The following is a 27,973-nucleotide window of genomic DNA, read 5'->3' as shown; positions in this document are numbered from 1 at the left end:
TTTCTCTAATCAATGAATCAGTCTTTGTTCTAGGGGGCATTTGCTCTTGAAACACATAGACGCTGTCTCACAGTATCTCTTTAAGATCAACTGCTGACTGTATTGTGTGTGCTTATATAAAGCAGAAAATTGCACATACAGCTCAAAGTAATCCATGCACACTTGCTGAATACTTGTTAATACCTTATTGTGTATCTGCCTCTCCTAATAGGTGTTGTTGAATACTTGAGCACTGGTGGAGTGGAAACAAACCACAAAGATTTTAAGGAACTGAGATACAATGAAAGTCTCACTAACTTCAGTTGTAATGGAAAAAATGGAACAACAAATGGAAGAATTACACATGGTTTCAAGTTGAAGAGTGCCTATGAGAATGGTCTAATGCCTTATACAAATTATACATTTGACTTCAAGGTAAGAACTTTGCTGTTGCTTTGAAAAAATTTTCCATCTTTAAGTTTTATTAGTGGAAACCCAGCTAGTTAATTGTTTAACAAAGAAGTTAATGTTTAGGTAGCTAACAGTAAGTTTACCAAGTTCATTTAAAAAAATTAAAGCATTTAGCAAACAGAATGCCTAAAACTTCCATCTCCTAGAAATCAAGTTTTCCTTTCTCATGTTAGTATTATAGTAGTTCTGCAAGAAAAAGGGCACTGTTATCCTTCCCTGTAAATAAGATGATGTATTTTAATAATCTAAGCTAAATGAAATAGTGGAATTTGGACAGTTAAGCTGCCAGTTTCGAGGAAATAATCCATGCTACTGCTGGAAAAGAAAGATGGCTCTGTTCTTCAAATTACATTTCTCTGATTTTGAAGCTGTGTAGGAGAATGGAAATCACAACCTCCAAAAGGAGAGCAGGAGTGATGTGGGGTGGAATTTTCACTTGTTTCTCTAATCTGTACTGGGCTACCCACAGGACAGGAAATAGAAGTCTCCTAAATTGAAGATAAACTACAGCGAAGGAATGATACCATTGCAGTTATTCCTAATACTGAATTCACCTTTTGTTTAGCAAAATAACTTGGGTAAAGATAATGTACTAACAATGCTATTTCCCTTCTTGTTTTAGGGTATTATTGACTACATCTTCTATTCTAAACCTCAGCTAAACATACTTGGCATTCTCGGACCTTTGGATCATCATTGGTTAATAGAGAACAATATAAGTGGTTGTCCGCATCCACTCATCCCTTCTGACCACTTCTCACTTTTTGCACAACTGGAGCTTTTGCTGCCTTTCCTGCCTCCTGTAAATGGAATCCATCTCCCTGGCAGGAGGTAGTTAAGTACATTTTAGAGGGTAACCTCAATCAAACCTGTACAATTGTAAAATCTGAATATAGAGGAGTGAGGTATGGCCAACAGGGATTTTTTTCTTAATGATCTTAATCTTAAATCTAATTATTTGCTAAAGACATAGTAAAAGCCAGGTGCTATCAACAGACATAATTCTGAGCCCACTATACTTTGTATACTGTCGACAGCGATCGGTGCATTTGCACCTTTCTTTAATACGTTGCAGTTAACCTTCCTGTTTCTTTTATCCAACGTGACATTTTCATGCCTTGAAATAGGGAATTGTTATACAGTATATTCTCTTTGCACAGTTATCTGTAGCACTACTTTTTTGAGGCCAGTAGGAACATCCACAGAACATTCTTCCGTACTTCACTCCTTCCTTTTTCAGACTTGTTTGTAAAATATAGAATTTGAATTTAGCCTTTATTGATTGTATATGAACAACAGAAAACCTGATTTATGAAATTTTGTACTTTAAAAAAAAAAATCAGATTTGGAAAATGATTGTATTGTAAACTAAGGCTAAATTTTTATCTGTTTTCATGTGTTATAAAGGCCAGCTCGTAAAAGAGGTTGTCACAGGTTTTCTCTGCTAACGATTTGCACTGTTAGGGTTTTGTTAGCCCTTTTGTACTACTTCTTATGTTCAATTGAGAACGTTGCTTTTAAAATCCAAATCTATAAAATCTCAGTATCTTACAGAGGACTAAATACATTCTATCTGATTTTAAAAAAGAGAAAAGCATGGAGTTCTCACAGAACATATAAGCTAAGCAGTGAATATAAGTAGACCTGTATGCATTGAAAGTTATTGCAGATGTGTATACTCTCAGATATTTTTCTCATCTCTAACTTTTGAAGTAAAATGTAGGGATACTTGTGTATAGCTTCCTCATTTCTGTTTTAATACCTGTCCTATCTCCACTGTGCCTGCTTAAATTTGTTCTCAACTAGCACTGCCTGTGCATGCAGAGAGAGCCTGTGCATCCTCTTTTATTTTTTTAAATAATGTTAACACTTGTGAAAATTTTATGAAGATACTTTTGTATAAGCTGTGGCATCTTCTTTTTTTCCTTTGTGAAGCATTGGGTATCACACTCTGAACATGTTCGGGTTATGGGTACACAGTTTCTAGCTTCTACTACCCATGCACTGCTTCTTTCAGTGTCATTGCACAGTGCTCTGTTTCCCACTAAGAATTATCATGTGAATTCTCCTTAGTTTGAGTGTGTTCCTCAGTTTCAGAGTATAATTCCTTGATGAAGAAAATAAAACCCTTACGTTTTCTATTGATGAAGCAGTGTAAAAAGAAATGCGTTTTCAAAACAGGTCCCAAAGACAATTCTTCAGATCATTTTTAAAGTGACCAAGTCTTATTTTTAAAGTGTCAAGACTGAAGTTGTTGTGTACCCTCAGTGCCATTTGTGTCACGAAGCCAAGTATATAAAAGCTTACAAATTTAACTTGTGTATTTGTATTCTAAAAGAGAGACGTTATCACCTCCTTCAACTAATACAACATAAATAATCAATGTAAAAAAGAAAATAAATGGAGATAGAAAGCTTGATCTTAAACAGCTTTTGTTTCAGCTGCGGGCAGGGAAGCAAAAGGACACTGAGCATTAAGAGAACTTTCTAAATATTAAGAATTTTTATATATATGGGAGAGTGGATTGGTAATAATGATTCAAAATTTTATTAAAAATTAGTAAGCACATAGGTGTGCTCGGACCGTTCTGTTTTAAGCTGAAAGTGAACGTGACAAACAGTTCGGATATGTGAAATGTACATTTTTAAATTGCAGTAGAAGAAATTCTGATCTTGAATCCTTGTCTGGGACCTGATCTCTTGGGGTTATTTTGTTTTCGTTTTAGTTGTGAAAACACCAAACACGTCCAGTTTATAATCAGTACATTGAAATGCTGGTAGTATTGCTGTAGTAGACTTAATGCGTAGTGTTATTTTTTTCTGTTTTTTTTTTTGTTTGTTTTTTTGTTTTTTTTTTTGTTGGTTATTATTATTTCTTTTGTAAAGTGTGAATAAAAAGTGTTTTACTCATGTTTCCTTAATGATGTCTTGGTAATGTACATCATGACAATTTCCAGTGAGGACGAGCCGATTTAGCTCGTCCAGCTGAGCAAACTGTTTTTCTTTTCTGAGGATCTGGATTGTGTAACTGAGTCCAGAAAGCTTTACAGAAGGGGAAGGGAAGCACTTACTCATTTTGTATTTCTTAGAGGGGGGATAATTTACTTTAATAGATGCTGGAGCTTGAGTGCACTTGTTAGATTGAAAAGGTTTGAGCTTTATCCAGTATGTGTTCTCTTATATTTCTTAGTCTTAAACATGTTTGAAATTATTACATCATTAAAATGTGGCCCGTTGTGCTTTTGGAGAGACAGCTGTCCCTGTTCAGTCACCTGGCAGCCTTAAGGGTCCATTTAAGTAACCATTTCCTTTAGCTTTTATACTAGTCTATCAGATCCCAACTAAAGACCCACTGAATACATTTAAGACACTCCTTTGACTTCACTGGGTTGTAACTGGACTACATTGGTTACTTGAGAGAGGAGGGAATGAGAAATACTCTGAATGCAGGGAAAGAACAGAAGGCACCAAAGCGGAGCTGAGATAAACTTCTAAAGAAAATACATCTGTACGTCAAACAGATGTAACTCAAAAGTCTCAATTTCCAGCTATAGCATAGAATAAGGCAATAAACCATGTCTTCACACAATCAAAACATTTGCTTCGTAGTTTTTGACTTAAAATGATTACTTGCAGTATTTTATTGGAGGTGGATTTGGGTGTTGCCATAATGTACCTTCAGTGTTCTTGTTGTAAAAGCACGTACTGCGAAAGCCACAAAACATCAGTGGGATTCGTTGAGGTTTGAGCAGGCTTTTTTCCACTTAAAATAGAGTTGACCATATCTTGTCTACTTGTATTTACATTTGCAAAGAATTCTGGGAATCAAAACGTTAAATTGAGCATACCTTTAGCTAAGAGAATTGATTACAGGATTGATTACAAGGTGAATCCACAAGTTTTAGAATGACATCAATTGGGAGGGATGGAGGGGGAAGGTGTCTAAGTCAGTGTCAGTGCATTTTGTAATTATTTTGTCCTTTTAGGTTTAAATTTGGCCAACACTTGGACAAAACTGAGTTTGTTTAGAACACTGTATGTAGGCATCTTTGGTGTAACTTTAGCAAGTCTCTCAAGTTCGGATGTTTTGTGTTTTTGGTTGGTTGGTTTTTGGTTTTCTTGAGCAGACTTAGGTTATTGTTTGCTTTCTCAGCCACAAGCTAAAACCTGTAGTAAAGACAAAATAATTACGATGTCATTGGAAACGGCGACTAATTACACTGTAAAACTTTAAAAATAGTAATAATCAGTTAACTGCATAAGTAGCAAGCCTTTCTCATCCAGCAGGTCACAGTATTTTTTTAGTATGTTAACTGCTATTCTTTTCTTTTGGTTGCATAAATTTGTAACACTTAAGTGTCTTGGTATGTTTAAGTAGTGTCTAAATAGAATATCTTAGTCTTTATTCACAGTACTTCTGTATAACGTGTAATGCACTGGACTAACTCTTGTTTACCATTCATGTAACAAAAACCAGCACATTATCTGCACTAAGCTCAAAGAATGTTGCATTTGTCTATAGGCAGCTCTTCAATAAGATAAATGGGAAACTGAATATGGTCTGATGGTAAACAAGGGCTTTTACTGTTCTCTTCAGTGGAACTTTCTTCTTGGTCAAATTTTAACTAGTTAGTATTATATTTATATACAGGGTCTTCTTTTTCCTTACCAATGTATTTTCCTACTCATAGCTGACCAATAAATCCAATATCTGTTTCAAACCTTCTTGAAGTCTAATTCATATTTTAACTTAGTTCTGAAAGCCTTTTCTCGAGATACGCGGTAGCCAAAGTAAATAAAGGATGCCAAAGGTAAAATGGAAGCAAGTAAGCAACCCGATAATCCTGGGCAGCCTTTCCTGTACTCCATAGAACTGAGGACCAAAACACTTTGAATGAGTTGGGCTTGGATTACAGATTCAAGAAGTGGTTAATAATGCCTCTAGACTTTGTGGAAAACACGTCCAAACAAAATATGAGGCCTGTTATCTTCTGATCAAATTAGACTGCAGCTCTGTGTCTTCATATCCGGCCATCCTCTGGCCTTCACAGTAAGGTGGGTTGTGTGGCAGTGCAGCAGCCATGGGTTTGCTCTGTGACCCATCTCCTTCCTACCCCAGGAAGCACAAGTCAGACTTGGAATCCAGCAACAGGAAGGAGTTCAGAGGTTCCTCTTTTCATTAATGTTCTGCAGAAGAGGAACAAAGTGAAGATTTTTTTATCTTTCTTTTCAGAGTGAGATTCAAGGTAACTTGTGTCCTTAATTTACGTATTTTCTCCTGCATCAGAGCATATGCAGGTTTTAATGGCCACAAAGGCTTCAGTGGCCAGAAGTGTGGTGTTTTGTTTTCTGTGCCGTTCCCATCCCTAACTGCAGAAAACAAAATATCTTTGCTGTGTAAAGCACTGAAGCACAGACATCTCATGGACACTCCTGTGTCATTTCAGAGGTCGTACTCTGTATGCTGGCCCTGCTTTTGACACAAATGGCCTTGTTCAGTATTTCTATGAGTGCCACACACCTCAGAGTGCTGACCTCTTTGTATTTTTAAAATTCAGAGTTGAGAAGCAGCTGTAAGTCCTTAACAGACCGTGAGTCCATTAGAGATTTCTGCAATGATTTCTCTTTGTATTTAAAATTCCCACCAACACGTTTGCTGTCTTGCCACTAGATGGTGCATGCAACACAGGCTTTATGTGCACAGGCGTGTTCTGAGAGCAGCACCCAGAAAGTAGGGCTTGTGGAATTATTCTTTAGAGTTCTTGCAGAAATTCAAGGCCAGGAACTAACGTTTTTCAGTTGGCTTGTTAGCATCCATGTCAATTTAATAGCGGTTTTATAAATACAGCTGCTATGATGGGAATTAAAAAGACCTACTTTAACTACAGTTATTTTAACACAGAATCTGACCAGACTCTGAGTTACTGTCTCATGTGCACCAGGTCCTTAGAGAGGGTACAGAATTATTTTATGGTGTGAGCTTTTCAAAATGGTGCAGGTGAATTCTGCAGGGCATTGCTTACCTACTGCTGTGGGTGGTGGAGATGTCTTGAAACATCTGGAGTTGATCTGGGTGTGAAAAGGCAAAAAATCTGAGAACAAGGTAAGTGCGAAGGACAAGAATATGGAAAAACCTTACATCCTGAAAGGGTGAGTTTTATACTTGCTTTCTTGCTTTTCATCTTGCCCTCCTAATCAGAGGCACTAATTGTTCATTCTCTAAGCATTCACTTATTCTGCATGGAAAGCAGTAAAGTTAACTAAACAGCAGGGACCTTTCGTGTGTTTGAATATTTTCTTTTTCCAAAATAAGCCCAGTATTCTCATGTATTTCCAGTTTTGAAAAGATAGGAAACTCTGTTCTAGTTAAATCTTCTGAGTGTGGCTGTAGACAGCGTTCATTTATTATAGGAATGTTTTGTGTTTATTCTAATAAACATACATTACTTAAAATAAAAACCATTGGGTTTTAATGGCCACAAGGGTTCAGATCTAGCTGATTTTTGATGGGATGCTTTTTTCTTCCTTTTTTCTCTCTAGTTACGAAGAGCTATCAGAGTACAGGCTGCTCCTTCTGGGTCAGAGTAGTGAGTTAACGGCAGTTTCTTTGCAGTAGCTGCTGGTATTGGTGGCTCTTCAGAAGCTGCTCTTACTGGTTTTTTCTTTTCTTTCTTCTTTAAAAAAGCAGCAGACCAGTTAATAGTTTGTGTTTTGGCCAGGGACACTGAGACTTGTACCTCAACTCCTGAACCAACCTGGTCAATGGGTTTGCCCATCCCAGCATCAGGACAGCATAGAAATGAAGGTCAGCTGGGGAGAAGTCTGTGCTGCTGTTTCTGACCTTTGACCACTGACTGTAAGCCAGTGGAACAGGAGAAACAGCTTAACTTACAGAAAATATTTTTAGATTTCTCGTGGGCAGAGGGAACGCGTGGTCGGGAAAGCATCCTGCTTCACGTCATGTCTGGCAATGTGATATCCTATGGTCGGGCTGTTGTTGCAAACATGTTGAACACCAGGCAACTCAGACCTTTCTTTCTCAGTTAGCTGTTGTCTGCAGTGTTCTGGGTTCTGTGGTGATGTGCTCTGGTTCCAGCTGGCGTGTGGGAGAGCATCACCCATCAGTTGTGATGTTTGGCTGCGAAGAACCGCGTTCTTGTTGCCAAGATTGTGCTCTCAGAGGTCAGTGGGATCACATGCTGCCAGTAACTAATAGCAGCTATATTCAGCAAAAAGTGCCATGCAGTGCTCAATGAGAAGAGCAAGTCAGATGTGCTTGGCTTGCAAACTACATTTAGACCCACAAAAACCCAATGGATAGGGCGAGTGTGTGTGCAGAGGTTGTGGCACTAAAAACAGGAATTCAGCGTCTGCTGAGTTGCTGCTGTGGTGTTTATGTTCCTTCTTGTACCCAATCCTGAGCCTTTGGCACGTCAGTACTATTTAATTAAGCTTTCACATTTGAGGGTGTCAAACTGTGGTCCCATCCAGTTACATAACTGCCAGCAGCCAGCCAGCTGTGTTGTTACATCGGTCTTTGTATTACTCATGTATCGCAGGAACTATGCAATGAATAAAGAGGAGGAACGTGCCCGGGGCAGCAGCAGCACATGCTCTCCTGTCTGCAGCACAGTTCCTTGCTGTCTGGAAGATTAGAGCCACCGCCACTGATCTTGTTCTATCTAAATGTTTCTTCTTGTAGGTCTGGCTGATCTTACAAATCCTCCTCTTCCCCTAAGAGTTGTTCCCACTCTACAGAGCACAAAAATAACCCCCCCCCACAAAAAAAAGCTGTAACTCGTGGAAGGTCGCGGGTGTCAGTGCTGCAAAGCAAACTGCTGCACACCCCAGCTCAGCCTGCTCTGTTGCCTGATCCATAGAGAATACAGGTCTGTGTTTTCTGTGGAAGTGAGAGGGAGCTGAAATAAGTTGCTAGCAGCTGCTATGCAGCCAGAGTGCCAGGGGTTGCAGCAGATAGGAAGGCAAAAGGAGAACGCAATGCAATTTTGCAACACGCATCCTTCATTTTGGAGCAGACCTTGGTGGGGAAGATTTGCTTCCTTGATTTTTGGCATCAGTTAATCTCATTCCTTTCAAAGGCAATGGGCATCCTCCGAATGGGAATGCATTTAAATGTTGCCATGTCTTCCTTTCTACCTGATACCATTTGCAGTGGGCTGTAGGGAGATGGTTTTGTTGGTCAGATATTACCCCACCTGGTGTTCTAGTTTGTGGTGTCATTGTTGACCAATCAGTTTAGTTAATGATACCTGTAAAAGGGGTGTACTTTGGGTCATGTTTCATTTGAGGCAGAAGCCAAGAGTTGATTTAACAGTTTCTGTCCTGGCAAGAGGCAGCATCCCTATGTTTCCCAAATCCTGCAACAGGAGGTTTTCTGTTACAACCCAGGTCAGTGCACAAACAGCAACCATGTTCAGCTCATGAAATGCATGGAAGAAAACAAGACGGTATTTATGAAACACCACATTGTTATCTTGGCACTCAGAAGTGATGTTAAGAGATGTGGTATTGTATAATTAATGAATATACAGACATTATAATTATGAAATATACCAAAGAGTTTAGCTAAGCAGGTTATTATACAAAAAGAGAATAGATAGAGTGCTTACCTGTGTCCTGGGCTCACTGTAAAACTCCAAAGGAGGGATTTCCAGAAAGAGATCCTTCCCCACTGGTAGGCAGCTCTTAAATGGGTCTAGGAGAGGTGGAGCCAGGATCCACCCCTTCCAGCAGCACAGGTGAATTGCCTTCACCTGTGCTTCCAGGGCTGACTCATTGCTCGCCTCAGGTGATCAATCAGAGGCTCAGGCTGTGATTCAGCAGTTCCCATACAGGTAGGCATTGGGGTCTCCTGCCCTGGGGCTTGGTGCTGTCTGCATAGGTCATTTTTGATTTATACCAAAGGAGAACAGAAGGGTTTGCCAGCAGGGTGTAAGGAGCCAGCGGTGAAAGTTTCACCTGGAGTAACAGCATAGGCTTTAACCAGGAAAAGAAACTAAATTCTGCATCACCAGCTTGTTTCTCCAGTTACATAGCAATCATTGGTTTCAAAATAAGAACATAGTGTCTTTGTGGCCTCATGGAAAATGTTTTCCATACAGAATTTTAGCTAGCATGAGAAAGTTTTGAGAACAGCAAATGTCTCTGAGCTGAAGCCTGGATCTAAGAGTACAGCTCACCCCGAGCACAGCAGCACCACTGCACGTGGTGGGCCTTCTTGGCACCTTGCTGGTTGTCTCTGGGTGGGACCTCGGGCCTTTGGGTTCCTCTTCTGGATTAAAATCCCTGCAGGATCTGAGCAGTTGCAGCTACTGATCAGCTACAGCTATGCTCACAGCTTAGGAGAGGAGATGGAAGATTCTCTGCTGCATTTACACCCACAGGGGCGAAGGAACCTATTGGACTTCGGCTGCAAGTGCTGCTATTGTAGTGTCTTTTCCCACAGGCTATGATTTTTGATGTAGGAATAGTCTCTTTTGTAAATTGATAAGTTTGATTCTTCAATGAAGATGTTAAGCAGCAGCCCTTTCTCTTACATCTCCCTTCTTGGAGCAGGGAGCTGAGATCTTGGTCTAGCATTAGGTGGGATGGTTGGTGGCCCTGCGTGTGGCAGGGGGGTTGGAGATTCATGATCCTTGAGGTCCCTTCCAACCCTGGCAATTCTGTGATTCTGTGATCTGACAAGGCAATTCTGCCAGACAGAGGAAAAGCATGTAAGAATGTAATGTTTTTCTTTGGCTTAAAAACAGACCCCTGGTGCAGAGGTGGCAATGCTGTGTGCTCTCTGCAAACCCCATGCACAGGGCTGTGAGGTCTCCTACTGCACTGCAGAGTGGTGCTGGGTTTTTGTAAGGGAAGGGATGAGGCCTTGTGATGGAGCCTGCTGTTGGGGGTGGTAGCTAGGGAGGAGTCTCCTCTAAATCCAGACAGTACCAGCTCAGCCCTTCAGGCAAGCACAGTGCTGAACATCTCCAGTATTTCTTTGACCCAGTTAACAAAGCACAAATGTTCCTGATCACAGGGCTGTCTAATCCTGTAGAATCCTGCTGAGTTTTGTCTCGCTGACGTTCCCTCAGCGACCGCCTCCAGGAGCAGCCCCTGCACAGCAGCAGGCAGGGCACGGCCTGTCCCTGGGAATCAAACGCCTCTGGCTCTTCCTGCGGTGCTGTGTGCAGACAAAGCAGCTCTGAGGAGCAGCAGCCGCCATGTTGAGCTGCCCCACAGCTCAGGAGCAGGCTGTGCCCGTGGCCTGGTGGCTGTGTGTCCCGGGTTGGGCCTCCTCCACCCTCATCTGGTCCTCAGAGGTATCTGAGGAGGTTAAAGTTTGGATAACAGTTAAAATTTCTTCTCCAAAAGAGTGGTCAGGCTGCCCAACACGTGGTGGGGTCACCTCCTCTGGAGGTGTTCCATGAACGTGGAGCTGAGGCACTGAGGGATGTGGTCAGAGGGCAATGGCGGTAGGTGGGCAGTTGGACGAGATGATCTGAGGGGTCTTTTCCGTCCTCAATGGTTCTATGATCTGATGATTCTAAAGGCCTTTCCCAAAGCTGAGCCGTGAGGCAGTGCTCTGTTGGGTGAGGTGGCAGGGAATGGACATTGTAGCTCAGTACCTCCAGTATAAACCAGTCTGCTCTCCCATGTTCCTGTCACCAAGGAAAAAAAAAAAAACATTCAACTAAACTCGAATGACTCGAGCAGTCACAGTCCAGCACCAAACTTGCTGTGGCAGTCTCCCTGCTGGCTCTAACTTCGCTTGACTGCCAGGCTGCACGGCCCTTGCTGAGCTCACAGCAGGCCGAGGGCCTTTCGGCGTGAGTAGCTTAAAAACAAAGACAAGAAATAATTGACAAAATGCTAACGCATGCAAGTAAATAAGCTGATAACTTCATTTCCCTCATCAGCTGCTAATAGAAATCTGTGCTTTAATCACAGCAGAAAATTGTCCCCATCGCAAGCCCATTCCAAAGCACTTACAGGCTCCCTTTGGTTTTAGATGGCATTTGGTCAGATGTTATGTAGCAACCAGATGATATTCCAAAAATGCCTGGGTTTTCTACAGCTCTTTGCAACAGTCCCTGGAAGTGCTGCCTCCAGGAGCTTTATTTCCAGGAAGGCTGCGATTGCCAGGGACATTGGATGTGAATTTACACAACGTGTATTTTGCATCACACTCTCTCTTGTGTGGGGCAAATTCAGTTACTCTTGAGAAGCCCAAAGCATGGGAAAAGGCCACGAGACCAAAATGTGGTGTTTCAGGGTTCATTGTTGCTATCAACTGTGATTTTGATGCCAGCCACAAAAATAAATGGGGGCTGTGGTGAGCAAGGCAAATGGCTGAGCCTAAAAAATCATCTAACACAAGACTGCAGGCTTGTGCTTTTTGAGCTGGTACATCTGAGATAGGAGCAGGAGGCCTCTGCCTGGGTACTGCAGGATGTGTCACTGATAGTGCAGCTCCCTGTGCAGTGACAGATGTAGCACTGCCTCCTGCTGCCAGCAGGACAGAGAGGCTTCCCTGCTCCTTTCATCTGTGTGTGCATTTGGCTGTTGTTCTGGATCTCTTTTATGCTTGTGGTTATTGCTGCAGATGCAAAACCATTAATCACGTTGCTGATGGGACATACAAGGCTTTTTTTTTTTTTTTTTTTCCAAAGCTAAGAGATTCCTCTTTAGTCACTAAATGCAGTTTAACTTCATTGTACACCATTTATCATTACTCTCCATTTGTAGAGGCTCGAAGTTAGCTAAAAACACTTTCAATGAGCATTAGGCCCAACTGTGGCATTTCAGGGCAAGGGGAAAGCTTGATGCACAATCCACACAGCTGCTAACCTATGTAGAGGGACCCCATATCTCACCTCGGGCTTGGATCTGATTCCCCTAAACTAGGCTGTGTTTTCTCTCAAAGCTTTAAAATTTTGATCTTTTCTTTTTCTTTAAAAAAGCTGCTTTTACACTGCTACCATGTTACACTACTACTACAGTAGTACAAAGAAACCGGCTTTGCTGACTTCACACAAGGGCCTCCTGCATGGACCTTCTCCATTTCCCATCTTGCCATTGTGTCCCCCCTTTAGGACAAATGTGTTCCTGACCTTTTCTGTTTCTAAACACATTGCATTGGTTCATGTCTTAGTTTCTGATCAGTGCAGCCTTTCTATCTGCAGAGAAACCCTATGTGCAGTGCATTAGCTCCTTGGAGTGCTGTGGCTGCTCTGCACTGATAACCAGATCCCATTAGCCAGGCTCTCAGAGCTGTTGCTTCCTCATCCTTGCTCTGAGCTGATAGTAACTGTTGTCCTTTAAGGCCCTCCCTTTCCTCTGCTGACGCTTCTCTGTGCTAATTCTGTTGAATTCACTTAGAGCTGGTTGTGACATTGATGAGAAAAGAAGGGGACAACTTTGTTTCTGCCTCTCTGTCTCTGGTTTTCTAATTTTGGTCATGGTTTTCTGTGTCCAAGTGAATTCACTGCTTGCAGCAGTAAAAGTCTGCATGACCACTTGAATGAATTTCTGTGTTAGCTACAGATTGCCTACAAGTTGTGAAACCTGAGACTGAAAGCTACAGGTGGGATTTGGATGCCAACATCACCTGAGCTTGTCTGTGCCTCTCTTTGCTGCACTCCAAAGCTTCTCCCCCCCGAGGGTTTTAGGTTTCTATGGAGCTTTTCTGGGAAAGTTTGAGGATTGCACCTGAAAGGTCACTCGTGGGCCAGTAAGAACAGAGAGAGCTGATTGGTGTAAGGGTTTTATTTGCTTTCTTGGTCAAATACGGTGATACATGCAGTTGGCACAAGACTTGCTAGGCACTGGTGTCTTAAACATGGACAGAAACCGAAACGTCCGCATAGCAATAAGGGCAAACATCACCTCCATCCCTATACAAACCCAAAAGGGAAGGGCAGAGGAGGGGGAGGCAGAGCCCATGCGGTCCTTGTTCAGCTCAGGCTCTCTATAGGCCCTAAAAAAGCTGCAGCCGCCTTCGCCTTTGTTCTTGCTGTGTGGTTAGTCTGAAAATGGAGATGAGAAGCAGTTCGGCTCCAGAGCGTTAATGAGTTTCAACAGGAATAAAAATATTTGAGGTAAGAGATGTGAGAATGAACAGTTCAGATTCGCTCTCCTTTTGATCCTTGAGTATATTTACACTTGTGTTGTACTGAGCAGAAGTTGCCGTCTGATTTAATCTACTCAAGGGTGTTTCAGAACTCACTTGCGAGCACTGCTATACCGGCGGCTTTGCGGTGGCATTTCCCATCCTGGCTGCAGTTGAGCAAACAGCCTGGTCCTTGTATCCTCTCCCTGCCAAAGGATTGATTTGTGGCAGTGGCAGCAATAATTGCACTAGCGTTACTTAGCTGTTCTCTCACCCGCTCCTCTTTGCAGTGCTGTGTGCTGTGGGACAGTGACAATGAGTGAAGGCTTCAGGAGATGAAATTGTCTCAGTGTGGTGGTTACAGGATGACCTGACCGTGTGCTCAGCATGCGGGATCCCACAGCAGCACTGCTCCTCCTGCAGACATCCCGTGCAGCATCAGCAACAAAGGGGTTGTCCTGGGGACTTGTTATGATGGTTATTTTTCTTCATGTATCGGTCTCACAGCAGCAGGCATAGAAAAGTCAGTGTGGTTAGTGTGGCCAATTTGGGGGAAGCACACAGAAGAGAAACAGACCTATGTGCACAGAGCTTGCTCAGCTCCCAGCTCTGCTCCCACCCAGCACAGACAGCAGTGCAGGCACTGATGGGAGCAGAGCACTGAGACCTTGATTTCTTGCAGGGCCAGGGCAGCAGCACCAGACCAGTGTTCGCAATGCTCACCCAGAGCTGCCAGTCATCTCCAACCAGGTTAGGTTGTGAAGTGAAAGTGATAAATTTTTGCAGTGCTAAGAAAGGGGAAAAGTCCCACCTGGAACAGTTTCAGTATTTTCCATGTTGTCCTCTAACAAATCCTCATCACAGGCTTCTTTATTAAAAATATTCCTTCACATGAAAGCACTAACAGATGACTGACCCAGTGGTATTCTGGTGTTGATGCAGTGATCTATGCAGTGTTTCTCAGTGAATGCATGTCAGTGAGGGCATATTTAGTACTGTCCAAGCACTGTTCAGAATGTTTCTTTCAGAATAACTGTACCCAAGCTTGTGTAACATCTGGCTGCTTGGCATCTGCTGTGAAATGGCAGTAGGTGTGTGGGTTGTTGTTTTTTTTTCCTTCAGATTACTTCTTCAAAACAGATGGCTCTTCAATTTTCTCCATGCTCAGGGCAGTTCAAGGCAATAGGTGTGGGGCAATGCTTTATGAACCACTGCCTTTCCAAAATGAGAATTAATTGCTGCTTCCTCAGAGGACTGGACTCCAAGTTGTCCGTTTGCCCACTGATGAGAGGTAAGATGGATCACAAAAGGTTTCCTGACTTGCATGCACATTCAAGCCATGTTTTCCACATAAGGACTCCAGGGAGAGCTTCTAGAGCACAGGGTGTTTATTTCTTGCAAACAACATTATTCGGAACAGATACTTTTTCACACTTCAGCAATGGCTGGGAGCAAACAAGCTTTTATCTTTGCTTCTTTCCACATGCATCTGTGCTCTGAAATCCAATTATGAATCACGGCTTTTTTAGCTGCTTGGAAGCACTTGGAGTATCTCTGTTTACTGGGAACATCACCCACTGTGTTTTTGTCACAGTGAGAAGTTTCTCTCCCTTCTTTTTCATCAGCACCTGCTGCCTCAAACAAACCCTGCCTCCTTACAGAGCAGTGCAAAACCTGATTTCCTAGTAGCTTCCCTCTGGCTGAGCACAGCAATAGCTCTTCAGCGTTAATAAACCTGGGAGCATCTTCTTTCTGACTGTGATTGCTCCCTACAACCACTCCCTCATCTTTTCTGAGACACCTCAGCTCTGAGCAGAGCGTTTCTTTCTGCATTGGCCTTGGAGAGGGAAACCTCGGAAAACTAAACATCCGTGGGAAATGTAGTTTCCCTGGGGCTTCTTCTTTCATGGCTGGGAGACGAAGGGAGCCCAGGTGGCTGGAGGAGGTGCACTGTGAGGAGTCAGTGCTGGAGCTTTTGGTCCACAAACCCTTGGAGGAGCAGAGATTTCCTGTGCGCCTGTAGATCTGTGCCAGGGGATCCTCTCTGGACCAGAAGTTGGCTTCTGCATCATCAGGAGCAGACATAGCTTTTCCTGGTGGCATCACATTTGAGATGAAATTGGTCAATTTACACACTGACGTTTCTTGCTGGGATGGGGACCATGACATGGCTTCCAGAGTCTGCAGGATTCTTCTGTCCTGAACCCTATGGCTGCTTTCAGGAATGCCTGGGAAGGTGGGTCTGGCAAGGTGGCAGATAGATTGAATGTAATCATCGCTAGAGTACAAATCTGGGTTGGTTGAAGTGTTTGCAGCGTGCTTTGGATTGTTGTTTAGGTCTTCCATTGCCTCCTCATGGGTTTCGCAGATGGTTGGGAGAGGCTTTGAAACACTCAGTCTTATCCGGGGAGCCATGGCTGCAAAGACGGACAAGGTAAGGTCAGCATGGGAAACACGGTTGTGGTAAGGAAATCCTGGGGTTGTTTCTCTGAAATCTGTGCTACTAGATCCACTCAATATTTCATTGTGGCCTAGAGTGGTGTTTACAGAAGCATCACTCTATAATGCTGGCAAGATTTTTACATCTATGATTTCCAGAAGAGCCCATAGGTACAAAAGAAGCCATGTTGTTAAATGCAGGAGAAAATAAAAGGTTCATTAAAAATATTTGTGGGGATAAGCAACTGCGCTCCCTTCTGAACTACTGCACAGTTACCAGCTACAGCAGTGCCCTGCTGGAGCACCAGCTTGTCTCGTGTCCAGCCTGTAACCCCACAGGACATCTCCTCTCCCTGTTCGATCCTCAGCTGGCCCACTCACTGTCACAGGGCCCTGGTTTACACTTGGTCTGGTCCTGCAAGAGCTGATCTCAAAGGTGGGGAGCACCGTGTGGGTGGCACAGCATTGCAGCCGGTCTGCTCTACAAGCCTCAGCAAGGCAGAGGTGGCAATGTACGAAGTTTTGGTTTTGTCTCTACCAGTGGTTCATAAATTTAATTATGGGTTGCTAGAGCCTTACCTAAAGCTGATGTAGCTTCATGTCCTTTTTATGCATATAGCAGTCCTCTACTCTTTTTTAGGCCAGCCTTCCCACTGGGTAGGTAAAGCCCTTTTTTTGTAAATATTTCATCTTGCATTGGATGCTTGCTATGGGGATTATTTCATTTATATCAAAACAGTCTTTCCTGTGTTTTGTTTAGCTCACGTTCTGGCAGAAATGACCACGTTGCCTGGATTCTATTTTTTTTTTTATTATTATTATTATTATTTTTTTTACTCTCCTATCTCCAGTGGAATTCGTATGTGAATAATCTGTCAGCACCATCCAGCCTGGCTGTGTGATTGAATACAAAAGTGCTCTGCTTGCTGTTGGAATGCTCACTTGTCACTGCTGGAAGGAAACCCGGCTTTGCTGAAGCTCTGCAGGGCCGCAGCTCCCACATGCACACAGGGAGCACCCAGGTGCCCAGCCCTACCTGCATTGCTGCTCCCAGCTTCCCCTTCGGGTGCTCCTGGCAATGCCAACCAAGGTGAGATTTGCTGACCTCAGAGCGGGAGATGCTTCTTTTAAATCTCAGGGCCTGTTTGTTATCCTTTCTTTATTCCATACAATGCTCCTTTCCTCTCACCTCTCTAAGAACCAACGGGAAGGCTTGTCCCCCCTCCCAACCCAGCACCAGGCCTGCAGCACAGGGTGCCCCATGGGCGCATCATTAGCTCAGCCCTGCACAACTCATTAACAGAGCCCTGCCACCACCTCCTTCCTCCTGGAGCAAACAGTGACTTATGGATGGACAGCACAATGCTTCCACTGGGATGGAATGGTTCCAGCCCAAATGCCATCCTTGCTGCTGCCGCACCGTGCAGAGGTCACATCCCTATGGTCACCTGCAATCACCCACTGTCACCTGTCAGCACCTGCTGTCACCTGCCATTGCTCATCACCCCCTGCCCCCACCCATGGCCTCCCGGCCCCCAGTACCACCTCCCAGCTGCCGCCCACTCCCTTCCCACCTGTGCCCATCCCAGCCGTGCTGGGCACAACGCTCCATGACCTGATGCCCTGCCCTTACCTGAGCCGCAGCCCCTGCGGGTGGTGGGGTACCTCCCAGCTCCGTGCCCTGCTCTCTCTCGCCCTGCCTTCCGTGCAGGATACGTGCTGCCTACAACTAACCCGTGCTCGCTGCGCCCAGTCAGCTGATCCGGCTGCCTGTTTTGTTGTTGCTGCTAAATATAGCCTGCCGGAGCCCTTCCCTGCTGAGCCTGCTGTGATGCACGCAGCCGAGCAGCAAAGCAGCCGGGCGACAGGAGCGCACGCGGCTCAGCTCCGCGCTGCATCGCTGCACGCTGCTGCTGCACGGCAGACACGCAAACGCACTGCAGAAAATTGCTTTGCGGGGAGTGCTGGCAACGCCTGACCTGCAGGGCCAGCGGGGTTCCGCAGCGAGGGCTTGTCTTTGTGTTCTGCCTCTACGCGCCTCTTGTGTAACTCCAGCATATCCTCTCGTGTGCTGGGTGACGAGCTGAATCGTGATTTTGCAGCAGAATCCTCCCTCTGCTTTTATTTCTAAATGCTGTCCTCAGTAACTGCCGTGAGCGAGCTGCACTGCAGCATCCCTGTACTCCCTGACCCGGCTGCTCCCTCACCTGGCCTGAGCTGCTGGGAGGGGTGAGCAGAAGAGCAGAATCCCGCATTGGAAATTGCTGCTTCAGTTTTAGTACAAATGTTCTTGGTGTGGTTGGCATTCAGGCCAGAAGCTGCTCTGGCAGCCAGTTTGGTCACCCAAGTCTGTGCCCATCACTCAGATTCTTCCATTCTCCCTTGTGCAGAGAAATAAGCTCCTCCAAAGCCTCTTGCATCTCTCCAGGCTGTGCTTCCAAGCAGAGATTAGTTGTTCTCTGCAGCTGGCCATTACTTAGCATTTAATTATCAAAGGTGTGTGAGCTTCAGCTGCCTGTTTCTGATCCCGCACAGCTGAAGGAAATGACCTTCAGCCTTCCCGCACCAGTTGCCAACAGCAGTGCCCAGCTGGTTGTTCTCCAGTAACAATTCACACTTTAACTTTCTCCTTCTCTTTAGGCTTCTCCAACAAACTGCCAAGAAGAAGAAATTGGGGCCCTCACTGTGTGGGGTTAGGTGAGGGGTGTTTCTCTGTGATACCAGGCTAATAATACAGCCTTACAGTAATAATCCCTTCCATTTCTTGAAGTAAGTTTCTACAGCTGTCTGGGGTTATGGTAAGAAAATTGCATTTGTTTGAATGCTTGTTTGTTTCTTCTCAGAACTGCCCAGGGTTTTCTCCAGTGCTGCCAGGTGCTGCTCTGATGAACCCATCCCTCTCCTGCTCTTCCCCAGGTGAGCACAAGGCATCGGTTCCCCTGGGTGTGTGAGAACCGAATGGGATGAACAGCAAGACAGTGAGGGAAGCAGTGCCCAAGCTGCTGAGGGAAACAAAAGGTATTGGCTTGGTTGTGTCTGAGATCTGGATGATGTGCTTCTCTGTTTTTCTGTTGTTAGCTTTTTTCAGATGTTCTCAGTCTGGGGGAAAGTTGTCTTAAACTGGTTCAGCAGTAGGAGGTGCATCAGGGTAAATAAGCAGCATTCCTTCAGGCATCTTTGAACTTTGCTGTGTGGCTAAGCTGCACTGTGCAGGCTGTGCATTTCCAATGCTCTTTGATAATAACTTTTCCTTGGACTGTGGCAAGGAACTTTTGTTTGAGCGGAAAGAAAACATCACTCTGTTTTCCAAAGCAATGAAGGAGGTAAGAAAAAGTAAGAGAGGAGAGGCCCCTGCGGATTGGCGCGGCAAAGTGATGCCCACATGGGTGCCAGCCACACTGCTTGTGGGAATGGACTGCAGGTAAACATGGGGTGAGAGGCTTGGGCATGGCTGGTAGTGCTGCCACTCTGCTCCTCTGCTAAAATCGTGTCAGAGTGTCGGGAAAGGAGCACTCCTCAGCACTCAGAAGCCATGGCATAGAGAGCTGCTGCTTTCTTCTGTCTCTGTCATTAAAATTTCAAGAAAGAAAAGGAGTTCAACCTGATTTGTGCTAGCTTCCTGATGATTTGTGCTCTCTAATTATATCCCCCAGCCCCTTCACCTCCCGTGTGTTGCAGTTGCTATGGTAAGCAGCAAAGATTGTCCCATGAAACATTAATGGGCTGTTTTCCTATTAACTTGATGGAGCTGGGTTAGAGATGTCACACCCGCAGTTGTTGCCTTGGCTGCAGCTCACACAGGAACCAGCAGCAGCTGCTTGTGCAAACACCATCACTGATGACAGAGATTGTCTGGAAATTACCAGGTATTTCTTTTGCAATCAAGGACCTGGCTGCTGCACAGATGGAGTGTTGTAGCCCCTCACCATTTGGTGCAAGGCTTAGCAATCTGTCTGCTTGGAAACATGGGCGCACTCATTTCAGAAGGCCTTGCAGTGGCTCTGAGCAGTGCAGTGCTCACCTTTCCTGGGACTTGGCTCAGCCTGGGAAGTGCCCCCAGGAGAGCCCTCTCAGCATTTTCACTTCATGCCAGGCTGTGCTTTACCTGCCCAGCACAGAGCTCAGTGCCACTGTGCACACCTGGGTGCAGTGCCTGACCTCTTTAATGTGTTTTGGTGGCTTGGAGAGTGCTAACTCCCACTTCCCCTGGAAATCCAGCACAGGATATTTATTTGAGAAGATATAAATATCAACTTATAGCATTTCAGTTTGGCATAATGTGGCCTTGTACCTTTGTACGTGTGTTTTCCATACCTCATTTAAATTTCAGATGTGTATCTCCATAAGGAGTCAGTTCTTTCTCCCAAAGCTAACAGACCAGGGCAGTGGTTCCTGCACAGATTGCGAGGTGTTCCTTCTGCACATGGTCAGACACAGAAGGCAGAGTTTGCACAGAAGCTGAGACCCCATTTTGCAGTGTGGTGCATAATCTGGACATAGAGCTTATAGCTTGCTTTTGGTGAATCCATCACACATGCTGGGTTTGCCTTTGTGCAGCCAGATGTGGCTTTGTGCTCAGAAACAGGCAGTGCACACCAGTATTTGTGGGAGCTGTGGGAATAGGATCCTGAAAGGACGTTGTCCATACAAACAAGGCAGAGGATACTCCCATGGGTATCTTTAAGGATAACATTTAGGGAAATGATGCTCTGTGGCTCTGAAACCTGCAGGGGCTAGAGCAGCTCCAAGGCTGCTGTTGGGAAGTGCTGCAGGCCCTGTGCTGGTGTCACTGGGCTCCTCTTTGGGCTCCTCTTTGGGCTCCTCTTTGGGCTCCTCTTTGGGCTCCTCTTTGGGCCCCAGGTGCTTCTCATGTCTCAGAACTGGCACAGAGGGGCTCAGAAGCTGGCACAGGGTGGGAGAGGAAGAGGAATCTTCTTGTAATTGTCAGGTTTGGGCACTGGTGACACAGAAAGACTGCAGAAGGGCAGCGTGCAGGATGTGCTGGGAACCCAGTGGGTGCCTCTTGTGTTTGGGCTGTGGGTCTCCAAACTTTGGGGTTGCTATCAAAATAATTGAAGTCTACCTTCTTCTAGTGGAAGCTCATTTTTACACTTTTTCCAGACAGTTACTTGTGAGCAATATTCCTGCATCCAAACTGAAACCCAATTAAATATAACCTTGCCACAGCTGTACATCAGATACTGTATGAATTGTCACGTGAAATGAAATCCGTGTTTTGTCCAGTCTGCTCTTTTACCAAGACATTTAAATAACTAAATGCCTTTTCCACATGGAGGTGGTTTGTCACCTGGTTATAGACGTTGGGCTTCAGTGCACTGCATGGTGCTAACAGGATAATCAAGGCAAGCAGGGATCTTTCAAATCCTCAAGCAACAAAGTTCAATTAGATGGAAGAGATTCAATTATGCTTAAAAAGAAACCTGGCTATGAGCATGCAGGATAGGGCAGGAAGATGTATGCAAAAGCATTTCATGGAAAGGTAATTATTTTATCAACAGGAATTGCAAAGCAAAATTGGCTCATCAGTCCCAAGTGGAATCTGAGTAGCTGCGGTTAAGGAGATGATACATGGACCAGACTGGATTCCAGCAGATGCAAAGGATGAGAGCCTCAAGCAGCTGTAAGTAAAATTTGATCGATTTCCATGCAGTTTTGGGCTTCATAATATTCATCAAGATAAAGTGTTACAAATTGAATTGCTTTTGGGTCTAAAGATGCTGTTTCCTCCTCCCCAGCATCTCTGCACAACGTGACTTCAGTAACAAAAAGCACAGGGAAAAGTCAAACACTTTGCAAAAGAACACAGACATTTGAATTTAATAAATTATAAAATTAGAGATTCTAATTTGTATATACACTTTTAATATACAAAAAAAGGCTATTTATTGCAGTTTTCTGTTAAGGTATATGTAAGTGAATGGAAGTTGCATATAGATACTCAGATGAACATAGCTAATACTGCATTGTAGGTGAGTAAATACGACATTAAATGTGTTACGTACTAAAATAAAACATAAAACCCTTTGAGTACTGGAAAAGCACCATTCATAAAGTTCTCAAAATATCTGAAAGCATTCTATGGAGATGTTGTGAGATTCTAAATACTGAATGGATATACAAATACAAAAAGTGATGCGTTCATAATAGATTACAGAAATCTGTAAAGGAATGTTGGTGGAAAAATGGCAGTAGATTGGAACCAAAGAAAACAATTGGTTTATTATTTTTTTTCTGTATGTGAGGAGGTAACACTTGGATTTTAAGCTTAAACAAGGAGAAAAATGGTAACGTAGAGAGTTGTGAATTGTATGGCTTGGATATCAGAAATTGCATTGCTTAATGGGAGTACGTTTGCTTTAGTTCTCAGAGCTCTGAGGCAGTCTCTGCAGGACTATAAATCAGTTTACTTTACATTTCATCTCTTTAGTTTCTGGGGAACGAGTTAAATTAAAATATTAATCTGCTTGTTATGTGTCAAAATGCCATACTCAGGCAACAGCAAATGGTGAAAGGTGACATGCTGATGATGCTCTTTCCCAATCACAGCATTGTAGGAAAGAGGATGCAGTTGTCTAAGTTCAACCAACCAATAAATGACCAAAATTTCCACTGCGTGACAAGGAACAAGTACCAGCTTACCCAACCTATTGGCAAGTGCTGCTTTTTCTTTCTCAAAAGAGCTCTGAACTCTGCTTTCCAGTACAAGAATGGTACAGGTTCTTAGGAAACTACCATTCTAAGGAATTGCTGAAAAACATCTTCTGAGATATGCATGTCAGCTTGAAATGAGGGCATCTTTCCTTGTACAGAGAGACTGTAAAGAGGAGGCAGCTGGTGCTCCTGCTCCAGGAGGAGATGGGCCAGCCTGTGTCTGGGCAATCTAGACTGAAGCTGCTCCTACAAATGTCACTTCAATATTCCCCAAATAGCAGCTAGAAAATTATTCAAGAGAATTAAAAATAGCAAGAAATAAAAAGGTGAGATTGAAAGAGGAGCGAGACTTCCCTGAATGCAAGTGGCATCAAGCATTGTGTGGAGTCCCCTGCGATCACCAGGTGAGCACAGCACTGCACCAGCTTTCTGGGAGGCTGCTCCCCATCCAAAACACAGCCAAACTTTCCACTTTATCTGCAAAATTGTCCTTGGTCTGTTTGCCTGAGAACAGAAAAGGCAAAGCAGTTAAGTTCCCAAATCTTGATCAGCTTTCTGAGTCCTCAGAGCCTTTGCAGAAAGGTCACTTGAATTGCACCAAGTAAATTCCTGCCCTGCTTGCTACTGAGATGCAACTGGAAAGTCCTTTGGAAGGAGGAGGCTACTTGTAAGGCAGCATCTGAGCTGTGGGTGCTTCCCCACATGCCATTTCTTCACCCTGCCTGGCTGACTATGCCTATTCCTGATGCCAAGGAAGACCAGAAGCTAGGACGTGTGTTACCTCAGGCTTCTGTAGGCTGGCAACATGGATCTCCAGAAAGTCACAGAGAGGAAAACAGGCACCAAGCAGAGAGCAAACTCCTCCCTCCCTCTTGCTCAAGTCCAAGCCCCAACCCTTCTCCATCCTTGGGTTTGGTGGGGCTCTTTCCAAAGTTTATCATATGCTTGGATGTGCTTCTAGGCTATGACAAAGCCTGGGTTTGTTGTTATTTTGTTTTTAATTTTCCATGGGCCTAAAAGCAGGATAACAACAGGAAAGGTAAGAGATGAGTTTAACAGCATCTGTGTAAAGGAAATATGAAATGTGAGAAATACTCACTATGGCCACCAGCTGTCAGCCCAACCCCAAGTGTGCTCCTCCTGGGGCACACAGCAGGAAGGATCGCATCAGCCCTGCTGTGCTTCCTGGCTGTTGTGTCCTTCTGTGTAACTCCCACCTCTGTACCATCTGTGCTACTTCTAAACACTCACCAATGCACCAACACAGTTCTCATATGAGGGGACTCAATGTCACACCTGCTGAACACTTCTCTGCTTCAGATCCCTTCGCCAGGCTCTTTTCCTAATCCAGCCTCCTGGCCTTCCAAGGCTTCTTACGACAACCAGTGCTGCAAAAACTGTTTTTTCTTGACCCTTGAGGGCACGTTTGGCCATGGCGGTTGGATGAAGGAGGGCTGCCCCAGGCAGGGTCACAAAGTGTACAATGCTTCTGAAGTTCTTCGGCAGCAGTAAGGCTTACAGGCTGTCAGAAATCTGACGGGTCTGATGTCCACGTGGCTGCGTAGAGGCTTAGAGCTGCCTTTGCTTCAAACTTTGAGCAGCTGCAGCCACTGTGATAGCTGGAGGATGAGGTCTTATTCTCACGTTGGAAAATCTGAACCAGGGCAGCGTGGTAAAAAGAGGATTTGGGGGAAGCTGGGGCTCTGCTGGAGGCTGACTAGCAAAGAGGAACCGAAGGGCAGAGTCCAAGTCTGGGGACATAAGAAAAGCTGAGCTGCCCCCTGCAGAAGGAAGGGCAGCAGTGCACGCTGCTGTGACCGGGAGAGTCCCGGGCTGGGGAGAAAGGACCATTTCCTCACCTACTTCCACAGACCTGCTAAAACTCGCACGCACTTCTGCTCTCCACAGACTCTGCACGGAGCCTTCAGTGCCTGATTTCCTTCCTTGCTACACTGTTGGGATGGCAGAAAAAATTCTGACGTTAGATGCTAAAGGCTGGTTCACACCGACCTCCCCATCACCCAGAGTGATCCCCAAACCAAACAACTGGTCTGAATTTGTCTTCTGATCTCCAACCAGGAATCTGGAATGACTGGTGAAAACTATGATGACCCTGAGGGGAAAAGAAGTACTCAAAGGGTTCTCAGGTTCCATATCTCAACGTTTCCAGCAGACCTGGCACTGCATGCATGTGCATGAACATCTAGATGTAGGGCACAGGGAACAACTGTTCACTTCTGTGCTAATAAAGCCATCTGAAGGAAAGGAAGAGAATTTTTTAAAAAAATTATTTCCTCAAAAATAACTTTGTCCTATGGGAGAGAAAAAAAACACGTTTTCCTAGTAAAGCACCAAAGAAAAGGCAACAAGAATCCTCCAGTCATCTTTAACTTAAACAGCGTGTGGGTAGAAAAAAGTCAGGTAACAAAAAAAGCACCAACCAACAAAGATCACTGAGGCTGTTGCATGATATGAATGGATACCTGTAAACACAAAGACTGGGCTGTCAGCAGTCCAGTGGCAGGACCTGCACTGATACATGTATATTCAAACTTTTAGGAGAATCCTTTGAAATGTTTATGGAAACACATAAGCTACTGGTTGCCAGTTTTTAATTTAAACATAAATATATGGCTACAGAATTTTCTATATATTTTCTTGCATAGTCCTGGTTAGGAAAGCTACATAAGTACGTGCCCAGCTGCAGCTTTGCCTAAGGCAGCTAAGCATGGTCTGGCTCGTCCTTAAGCACCTTCCTGAACCTGGGAGCTGGGTTAGCGCCTGGCTCTACGCAATGCATGGAAGCATCACAGGATTGCTGACCACCTGCTTGTCAGGATTTAAAGGGGTTCTTAATGTCTTGGGACCATTTTCCTCCATCCTAAATGTAACTCGCATTACTGCTCCCAAGAAGTTTTATGCAGCCATAAAAGACATAAAGGAGCCCATAAACAAAAAACCTGCTAACCTGGCCTAGGTATTAAGGTCTGTTTGGATTCAGTGAAATGCTGTAATGGTATTGCACTAACACTCTACTGTACCCTGGAAACCTAGCCGTCAAAGTGTTCAGATTAGCACTTACAAAACAATCTGTCCTTTCCATTTATAGTAGGCTTTAGACTTTGGCATCTCTGCCATAGCACCACTTTGATTTTTCCCCATTTTCAGTCTCTATGACATGGGCAATACTACGATGTTGGTAACATCTCTATAAGAGAAAAATGTTGTTTGTGCCGTATTTCCATTTAATTTATTTTTCTGAGAGTCTCTTTTTTCCTTTTCTCAGCAATCAGCTCCTGGATCCTTTGATTCCTCGTCCTTTCATAAGGTATCCTCCTCTGTGTGATGATGTTGTGCTGTGACACTTCGTTATCCAGCCCATCAATTTTATAGGGCACGTCCACCGCGTTAATTTCGGGGTGCTCGTCAGTGGCATTGGAAGGAGGCACATGGGGTTTGGAAACAGGAGGAGGATTGGTGGTGGCAGGTTGTGTGGTGGAAACTCCCGAGGGAGGGCTGAGGGTTGTCAAGAGCTCCTCCTCAATGACATTATTCTTATTTGCATTAGAATCTGTTGCATTGCCCTCCTCTGTTACGTTGTTGTACATATTACAGGACTTGCAACAGAGCTTATTGTAACCAGGAATTGAACAGTACCGAGAGAGAACTTCCATGCGGCAAAACATTGACTTGTCTCCTTGACAATGATCTTCTGAAAGAGAAAAAGGGAACAGACAAATAAAGAGCTTTTTCACATTAATTGGTAAAAGAAACACAGCTGAAGCTTTGGCAGTGGGCTGAGGGTTTGGTATTTAACGTGGGCTGGGAAACTGGCAAATGAGCCTTCTATCAGTAAAAGCAGACTTTATGCTAAACCTAACGCTCAACTCACTTGCAGGGAAGCAAAACCTGATTTGAACTCTGTGCACAGGCCCCATCCACAACATAGACCTGAGTGCTAATTTTTGGCTTTGTGTTCTGCAAGTGCTACCCTGAAGACTGATGGCAGCACTGCCTGAGTACGTCCCATACTTGAAAAAGAACTGGGGTATTTATTTAGCATAAGGTTTTCCTCCTCTTCCTAGATAGGAGCTGCCAACAAACTCCAGTGGGATGGAACCAAGCCAGCCCATTGGCAACTGGGAGACTTGATAAAAAGCTCTGATTTTTGTGTCTGAGTGAAAAATAAAACATAATAAAAGGGAAAGAATGATGATTGACAGGTCCTAAACTGTCAACAGCTACTATGACCAACATTACATTACAACATTACAATACAGGTTTCATGCCAGATCCTGCTCCTGCTGAACTACAGGTGGCATGTGGTAGGTTAAGGACCTAAAGGGAAAGTGATTATACTATTTTACTGTCTATAAGACCCTCAGTGAAAGTCTACTCAGAGATGGCTCAAGCTCATGTGATTTCTGCTCAGAGGATATAAGGACTGGGCAGATTGGAAGAGGACAGATGGGGAAGGGTGAGCAGGCTCCACGTCAAGAAAGCTGCCTGTGCTCCATTCTACAGACAAGCTCTGTATCTCCTGTGCCTCGAGGGTGAGGTGGTGGAGCCAGGACCTTCTGGAACTGCAGTGAAGGAAAATCCCAACACACAGCCCAGGCAGAAAGAAAGAGGAACCAGAGGGCTCATAGGAGAGGACAGCGCTAAGGAGAAAGCCAGCCAGACCAATGCGTGGCACCATCAATAACCAAGTATGTTCTCTGTGACCACAGTGCTGAGACAGACGAAATCACTTCTGCTTCTCCCCCTGCTCTTACCGAATCTCTACCAACTCTTACGGTAAAAGATGAGTAACTGCAATTACTTGCCTTTATTCAGAGCGCATGTGGTTGCTCTGCACGTTTCTGGAACTGCCATTTTACCATCCTGCTAGGAGTACTGACTTACCCTGCCAGCAACCTTACAGCAAAGTAGAGAACCAGAGCAGATGCAGAGATACCAAGTGAACCCCGAAAGTCTAGGCGTCGCCTCTTCACTCATTCTCACTTAACAAAATAGGGCATTATAGGTGTTTAATTGGCAAACATATCAGTCTAAAATAAGCTAATAATGATCGCTGCTGCGTTAAAATTCTACTACTGACAGAGAAGGCTGAAAATACCTTTCTTGCATTGTATTTATACCCCAATTATTATGTTCGTTGCAGGAAAAACAACACACTTATGCTTGAATTCAGTTTTCAAATGCTAAACTGAATAGGAAAAAATTACACCTCCCTTAGGAACCTAAGGATAGTACTTTGTTTTTGGACATGTTTTCAAACCTGTTGACATCTTTTCAA

General features: G+C 44.3%; 3 protein-coding genes and 1 long non-coding RNA gene across 14 annotated transcripts in view; 2 read left to right on the top strand and 2 right to left on the bottom strand.

Annotated features, from left to right (window-relative positions):
- The window catches only part of CNOT6 (CCR4-NOT transcription complex subunit 6), a 31,117-nt gene extending 26,059 nt beyond the window's left edge, over positions 1–5,058 (top strand). For all 4 annotated transcript variants that reach the window (XM_031598336.2, XM_031598334.2, XM_090151149.1 and 1 more), the window contains exons 11-12: positions 212–414; positions 1,073–5,058. In XM_031598336.2, coding sequence (XP_031454196.1) covers positions 212–414; positions 1,073–1,285 — 416 coding nt within the window. In that variant the 3' untranslated portion in view covers positions 1,286–5,058. The remainder of the gene's footprint in view (positions 1–211; positions 415–1,072) is intronic.
- A 99-nt stretch (positions 5,059–5,157) lies between these two features.
- Positions 5,158–18,490, bottom strand: LOC116232175 (uncharacterized). 3 transcript variants are annotated; one of them, XM_090151158.1, is made up of 4 exons: positions 17,636–18,490; positions 9,080–15,980; positions 6,473–8,719; positions 5,158–5,636 (listed from the first exon to the last, which is right to left on the bottom strand). In XM_090151158.1, the coding sequence occupies exon 2, from the start codon at positions 15,976–15,978 to the stop codon at positions 14,992–14,994; it is 987 nt and encodes a 328-aa protein (XP_090007284.1). In that variant the 5' UTR covers positions 15,979–15,980; positions 17,636–18,490; the 3' UTR covers positions 5,158–5,636; positions 6,473–8,719; positions 9,080–14,991. The 3 variants fall into 3 exon arrangements, with proteins under 3 accessions (XP_090007284.1, XP_090007283.1, XP_031454192.2); XM_090151157.1 differs by having other exon boundaries at positions 6,473–6,518; XM_031598332.2 differs by lacking the exon at positions 6,473–8,719.
- LOC116232176 (uncharacterized) lies at positions 15,921–22,658 on the top strand. 3 transcript variants are annotated; one of them, XR_016471487.1, is made up of 6 exons: positions 15,921–15,997; positions 16,854–17,092; positions 18,643–18,699; positions 18,846–18,918; positions 21,522–21,643; positions 22,570–22,658. It is a non-coding gene; the product is annotated as an uncharacterized LOC116232176 (long non-coding RNA). The 3 variants fall into 3 exon arrangements; XR_004167621.2 differs by having other exon boundaries at positions 18,643–18,771; XR_016471486.1 differs by lacking the exon at positions 18,643–18,699.
- The window catches only part of ADAMTS2 (ADAM metallopeptidase with thrombospondin type 1 motif 2), a 224,652-nt gene continuing 218,488 nt past the window's right edge, over positions 21,810–27,973 (bottom strand). For all 4 annotated transcript variants that reach the window (XM_031598314.2, XM_031598312.2, XM_031598313.2 and 1 more), the window contains one exon: positions 21,810–26,386. In XM_031598314.2, coding sequence (XP_031454174.2) covers positions 25,920–26,386 — 467 coding nt within the window. In that variant the 3' untranslated portion in view covers positions 21,810–25,919. The remainder of the gene's footprint in view (positions 26,387–27,973) is intronic.

Source organism: Phasianus colchicus, chromosome 15 (genome assembly GCF_987193195.1).
Source record: "Phasianus colchicus chromosome 15, bPhaCol1.hap1.1, whole genome shotgun sequence".
NCBI classification, from domain to species: Eukaryota; Metazoa; Chordata; class Aves; order Galliformes; family Phasianidae; genus Phasianus; species Phasianus colchicus.
The sequence above is the reverse complement of the archived record's forward strand: the minus strand, read 5'-3'. Positions and strand labels throughout refer to the sequence as shown.